Source organism: Belonocnema kinseyi, chromosome 10 (assembly GCF_010883055.1).
Source record: "Belonocnema kinseyi isolate 2016_QV_RU_SX_M_011 chromosome 10, B_treatae_v1, whole genome shotgun sequence".
Classification (NCBI taxonomy): domain Eukaryota; kingdom Metazoa; phylum Arthropoda; class Insecta; order Hymenoptera; family Cynipidae; genus Belonocnema; species Belonocnema kinseyi.
The window spans coordinates 100,976,905-100,983,715 of record NC_046666.1 but is presented as its reverse complement, the minus strand read 5'-3'; the positions used below and the strand labels follow the sequence as shown (position 1 = coordinate 100,983,715).

At 32.5% G+C, this 6,811-nt stretch overlaps 1 protein-coding gene across 2 annotated transcripts in view; it reads right to left on the bottom strand.

The window, feature by feature from the left end:
* LOC117181460 (peptidyl-prolyl cis-trans isomerase cyp11) overlaps window positions 1-6,811 on the bottom strand; it is a 107,545-nt gene that overhangs the window by 62,551 nt on the left and 38,183 nt on the right. For both annotated transcript variants that reach the window (XM_033374123.1, XM_033374124.1), the window contains exons 2-3: window positions 6,312-6,612; window positions 5,568-5,655 (exon numbers count right to left, since the gene is read on the bottom strand). In XM_033374123.1, the coding sequence (XP_033230014.1) occupies window positions 5,568-5,655; window positions 6,312-6,594 (371 nt within the window). In that variant the 5' untranslated portion in view covers window positions 6,595-6,612. The remainder of the gene's footprint in view (window positions 1-5,567; window positions 5,656-6,311; window positions 6,613-6,811) is intronic.

The window sequence follows — 6,811 nt, the reverse complement described above, 5'->3', positions numbered from 1 at the left end:
ATTCATAACCATGGATGAAACCTGGATCCACTACTACACTCCTGAGTCAACGCAACAGGCAAAACAGTGGGTTCCACCGGGTCAAAGTGCTCCGAAGCGTCAAAAAACGCAATAATGGGTCGGAAAGGTTATGGCCTCTGTATTTTGGGATGCACATGGCATAATATTCGTGGACTATCTTGAAAAACGTACAACCATAACCGGAGCATACTATTCATCATTATTGGACCGATTGAAAATCGAAATCGCCGAAAAACGACCGCATTTGAAGAAGAAAAAACCGCTTTATCATCACGACAATGCGCCTGTTCAGCTCATAGCTGAAACGGAGGCGTATTTTGGAGACCTTCCGATCGAGTACTTTTCAGACGGTATCAAAAAGTTAGGAAATCGTTGGACTCGCTGTATCGACCTAAAAGGCGAGTATGTTGAAAAATAAAACCGACTTTGGCCAAAAAAACGTCTCCGTCTTTCATTTTTCAGGGACTTATCAGACTGCCTAGTATGTAGTAATTACAAATAATAAGTGTTTAATTAATAATGAAGTGAGACATGTGGACTGAGACGTAAACGTCAATTCTTTTCTAGTCCAATAACATTATGGAATGGCTGCTGAGTGACAAATACTATAAAATAGTAATAATATTCTGCGCTTCCAGTGGGCGAAGAGTGAATTGTGCTTAAGGCTTATTTGGGGCATAAAAAAGGTATGTTATGAATAGACAGGGTATGTTTTAAGTGAAGTGAATCAAATATTACATGCGTAAACTTTAAATAGACATTACCTACATTTACTTACAGCGATTAGGGCAAACGGGTAATAATTTAAACAATAATTACTTATTTACAAGTTAACAATCATTACTTATTAATAATTTTAATAAGTAACTCATTATTTCTGAATTTAAGAATTGACTGGGGATTGATAAGCCTAAAATTAATTATCAGAGTAACTTTGATGGTGTAGGCGTATCAAAAAGATATCTCGAACCAATTTAACTTGCCCGAATTTTAATTAATAAAGTTGTTAAGGATTTTTTTTATTTTAGAAAATGTTTTCTCTGGACCTCATCTCAAAATTTGGTTTGATCAACCACGGAAATAATTTAGAGACTCGCTGAGGATAGAAGTGTATAAAGAATAAAACTAGATGAGAAATTTTAGACCACAATTTTTATTCCAATTTTTTTTTTAATTATTCTATTTTCGAAATTGCTATATCTGGATCCGGTTTCCAAATTGGCATTTGATCAGCCCCTAAAATTAATATTAAGTAATTTTGATGGTATTGGTGTATCAAAAAAAAAATCTCTAAGCAATTTAACTAGCCCAAATTTTAATTAATAAAGTGGCGGACGTCACATATAGTTAGAAGTAACAGTTAAAATCAGAATTAATAAATAATAAGAATTAAAATTTTCATTTTTTATTAAAAGCTTAAGAACAATTGATATTATTTTTCGCGCTTGATAATTACTAATAATGAATTTAGTAAGAAGTAGTCATATTTAATTATGCAATAAACTGCAAAGTTTAAAGACTTCACGCATTCTTAAAATCAAAACATTGTTATAGTTTAGAATTTATAATAGATTAAAACTTAATACTAGAGAATTTTATGTCATTTCTTTTTTGCTTACAATTTTCCCGTACCGAGAATCAAATTTTAAAATTGTTTGAAAAATTTAATATAAATACAATGAAATTTATATGAAATATTAATAACAATGACATTAAATAAATGAAATAAATAAAATAATTTAAATCAATAAAATAATAAAATGAAAAAATAAGACCAATAAAATGGATGAAATCAATAAAGTCAGTCAAATAAATTATTGGTTTTATTTATTGCAATTATTTTTTTATTGATTTATTGTATAAATGAAATAAAATCAATAGAATGACTAAAATATATAAAACCAAAAAAATCAATAAAATCAAACGTTGGCGGAAGTAAGACAAATACTCCGAATAGAAATGGACATATGCCAGATACCGTAGTGATTTATAACTAAATTTAAGCGCTCAAAACGTTCTACAATATTACGCATGTGATAAATTTGGAAATTTAGAAAAAAAATTTTGTGGAACTGGTAAATTTTAAATTTATATTTTTAAATTTTAAATCTGGAAAATTGTGTAAAGAACGATAAATTACAATTATACAAATAAATGATTCGAGAAGTGTCTGCATATTTATTTCCCAGTAATTTTTGAACAAAAATGTATATTGATGGCTGCGAAAGCATACAAAATTCTTATTTGACATGTTTACAATACGAAAAAAAGTCGACAAGCAGATCTGAACCAACGGCAGCGTGTCGCCACCCAGGCTCTTTACCACTGTACCGGCGGTGCTTGGTGCAAATAGACTCGCGCTAACCGGTAGATGTTCGGCAAGCGTGGCTAACGTGATTTTCAAACGCTCATATTTCTCACAAGGAATCACTTTAAAAAAAGCCAGGGCACCTTTCTAATTATTTTTGCCGTACTATCTATTGATGATAGTTTCATCAAAAAGTCAATGTCGCAAAAAGAATTTTTCCCTTCTAAGACTCGTAGTCCAGACCCGCGGTCGATAAGGAAGGGCGCCCCGATACCGCGCGTGACGCGAAGGTGACAACTAACCTGGTGGCTGATTGAAACTGCCGTTAGAACACACACACAGAACATGACATTTTATTCCCCCTTTTCTCCATTTCGCGACGCATTTCGCAAAATTTAGGGTCACCATCATGAAGTCATCGCCCGTCGAAAACATGATGACTGTTGAGAATTCTTCTATGATGCCATGATTGTGAGTAAAAAATAAATTCCAATTTTATATTTCTATTATTTGTTTTGCTAATATAATCTAATTTATTATTTGTTAGAGTTAAGATAATGATTCGTTTTTAAAAATTATAATTGTAATCAATAAATAAAATTAATAATACTTAAGACCTCAGACAAAAATGTTTAACATAGAAGATTAGAAGAATTAATAAAAAATATATCTTTTATGTTCATTAGGGCATCCTAATAAAATTGAATTTGATATTTTACGAAATATACATTTTTCTCAACCGGCTCCAATTTTCTAACAATTGGAATGTCGCGCGATGTAGGAAGGTAAAACTAACCGCTCACACGGCCGAATATATTTTTCCAATAAGAGGAAGGCCCGGTGAGGCTGGCAATCAATGTCACAAACACTGTTCAAAGATTGGAGTCAGTTGAGAAGAATTAAAATTTGGTCTAATGTAAAAAGTAAAAAATTAGCTAATACCTCAAATCCCAGATAACTTCTAATGATTTATTTTCTTTTAACTAAGTTTTTAATTACTCACACGAGAACGATCGCGCGCTTCAGCATATGTGTTTTCGTCCTTAAAATTCTTTACTGCATAATGTATATCCATTTGAAATATATTGTGATTATCTTTGAAAATTTGTTTGCACTTCGAACCAATTTGAATAAATCCATGCCTCAACCCCAAATTTAATCCGAATGTATTCGAGGCTCACTTATCAATCCTATTCTATTCATGCATCAGCACCAACTTCAATCCAAACCCATACCGAATCAATTCTTCAGTCAGTGCCGCCAAGCGTTTTGCATACATGGGACTTGAATTCAGCCAAAATGAATCCGACGCCAGTCCGCAGGAATAAATGTAAATCGAATAAATCACACCCATCCGGAACAAACTTTCACTCCTCAATCTAAAAATATCTCAAATTTTATAAATATTATTACTAATTGTGACATTCGCCAAGGAAAGGTAACTAACTCGGAAAACTAGAATTTTACATGATGATTGATCGAAAGCGAGTCGGCAGACGATAGTTTTAGAAAAGAGGAAAGGCCCATGCGGAAAGGTAGGAAAGGAAAACCTAAAACCTACCCAAAGGAAAGGTCCCTCTCCACTCACAACTACACTTTCACGCTTTTAACGGTGCAGCGCGATGCCTATCTTCTTCCGTAATAATAAGTGACGCGCGGAGATGTAGTTGTGAGTTGTGTGAGGTGTTTCACGAGATACTAGTCAGATCGAAGAAAACGCGATTTACGGGGTTTCTAGCACTCTAGCTTGGAACAATAAGACTCTGCAAGATTTCGTCCTTCGCTCTATCAAAAGGAGTAATTCAAAAACTTTTGAACATCTTTTTACTACGTTAGTTTAGGATAACCAAGGATTACCCCTAGCATGAACCCCTGAAAATGTTGTCAGTTATACGCACGCCACCGGTTATGAGATAATTCATTACTGTCTTTTTTATAATTTTGAATATTCTTGTAGTGGGTTTATTCATGTTGGCCAAGGAACAGCAGCCTTTACAAAGCTCCGAAATTTCTTCAGTTTTTGCATATCTCGTCGTTTTTGAGAAAGTTTTTATCTTAGAAATCTTTCCACTGGATAATTCGGGGTGCCAAAGAACCATCGCGGCCTGGAATACCATAATTTTGTCAGTTTTTAGTTTTTAGCGTATGTCTCACCGTTTTTGAAATAAATAAAAATTTTAATTTGTTTTTGAATTTAAAAAATATTTCTATTGGGTTAGTTAGAATTTGTCGAAAACAATCCTGCTTTAAAAACCATTGAAAATAAGGTCAGTTTTCGTGTTTTCGTAACAATTCAAAAATTCGATTTTTTAAATTTCGAAAATCTGTTTACTGGTTTAGGTCGGGGTGACTAACTGAATTGACCAATAGGATTTAGGAACTACGCATGAACCTAAAGTTACGGTTAAGCGTTAAGTTGACCGAAATGCATGTCTTTTTTATTATAGGATAAATTATTAGACATATGAAAGAAGTCGTAGACATATTTGTTCCATTTATAGGTCCTTAAGCCAGGAGAGATATAATGTCAATAAATAATATAAAAATTCAATAACACCTAATAATTTCAGATACAATTTAGTTAAAATTTCGATAATTTGAAGATACAGCAGACTTGTAAAAAAAGTAAAGTATCTAGTTCACATACTGTTATGTCACTGTTGATAAAAGGTCACTTGGTGATTTAAAGGAATATAAAGTGCAACTTTAAAGATGGGTGTTGCAAAAAATATTGTAATGCATTTATTTCGGTCTGCGAAATGAATATCCTTACTTCGACGGAGATTTTAGTTTATTATTTATGATATATTATGGAATTCGGCGTAAAATTATTTTAGGATGCACAATTTTTCTTATTATTTCTAATCCGCCTATCAATTCAAGAAATGGAATAAAGCGATTAGATTTTCATTTATGGCTAATTTTACGTATAACTGCGTATTTTCCGTATAATTTGTTTCTCATTTAATTTTTTTACGTAAAACGGTTTATTATTTTTGAATAATTTGTATGCTTCAAGCATAAAAAATCATATTCTCTACACCTTACACCTCTACTAAAAAATTCAAGAAATGTCAAAAGGAATAGCAATTACTTAAGTCTGTTCTTAAGTTTGTTGAAAATATATGTATTGCAATGAAAATGAGGAGCAGAACTTTATAATGGAAACCCGATTATAATAAATACGAAGCTCATTAACGGAATCATTGACATATGTAAAAGATTTTTTTATACTCACATAAAAAATTGCGATCCGTTTGTATCTTTACCCCGATTGGCCATGGACAAGAGAAAAGGTTTGTCATGTTGTAACTCAAAATTTTCATCTATAAACAGAAATGAATTTCTCTGTTAAATACGTTTTTCATAACACATGCATGGAATACCTTTACTTTCTCTGCATGTAAACCGTGGACAAAGTAAGACTTTTCCAGAGAATGTGGTAAGGATTTTACCACACTACTTTTCTACACGAAAGACACGACATTCTAACCAATATAACTTAGGGATTAAACATAATGAAGACGGCAACTGTGCACGTCAGCTACAGGCTGTTCTTTTTCTAAACCATGAAAATAACAAAGGACAGACTAACATTACGTTCAGAACTAACGCCATCAGACTGGATAATTTGTGACAATTGTCTGAATGACTGAAACAGTATAACTAATGCTATCTGACGGGATTATTGGTAAAAACAATAATACAAGTCACTAGCTTATTTATTTTACCAATGCAGCAGAAAATTTCAATAAAAATGATTGAAGCTCCAGATAAGAGTGATGCTGGGTACCCCAAGAAATTCTTAAAAATTATAAAGCTGTTTTATCTATTAATTTATATAAATGTAAACTCTAGTAAGTGCATTTCATTAAAGCAAGTCATATCATGCAATCGCTTAGAAATAATTGGAAAAACGGAAGATTAATGTTTCATTTAAAAACGAGAAAGTTGAGATTACAAGGTTTAATCACTTTATCACCTGGAAATGTTCCTCCGTAGATCGATTCACCTCCTGTTCCATTTCCTATTGAGAAATCTCCACCTTGTATCATAAAATCTTTTACGACTCTATGAAAGACAATTCCTTTGTAGTGTAATGGTTTTCTCGTGGTTTTTCCAATACCTTTTTCTCCGGTGCATAAACCACGAAAATTCTCGCAGGTAATTGGACAGATATCAAAAAACAGTTCAAAAATTACACGACCCATAGGCAACCCACCCACTTCTATATCGAAGAACACTCGCGGATTAACTGTCGCCATGGTATTACTTTCTTTGTTCTGAAATAAAATAAATTGATTAGCATTTGCTTTTCAATGACAATTATGCATTACACGACGTTCGCTACCGTTTAAAAAATATTAAAAATACAGTAAATATGTGAGCAATAAAACGTTTTCTTTTGCAGTCATCGCAGTACCTGTTTGTCGTAAAAAATGTAAATAAAGGTAGGTGTAAATACACACACGCAAATAAATA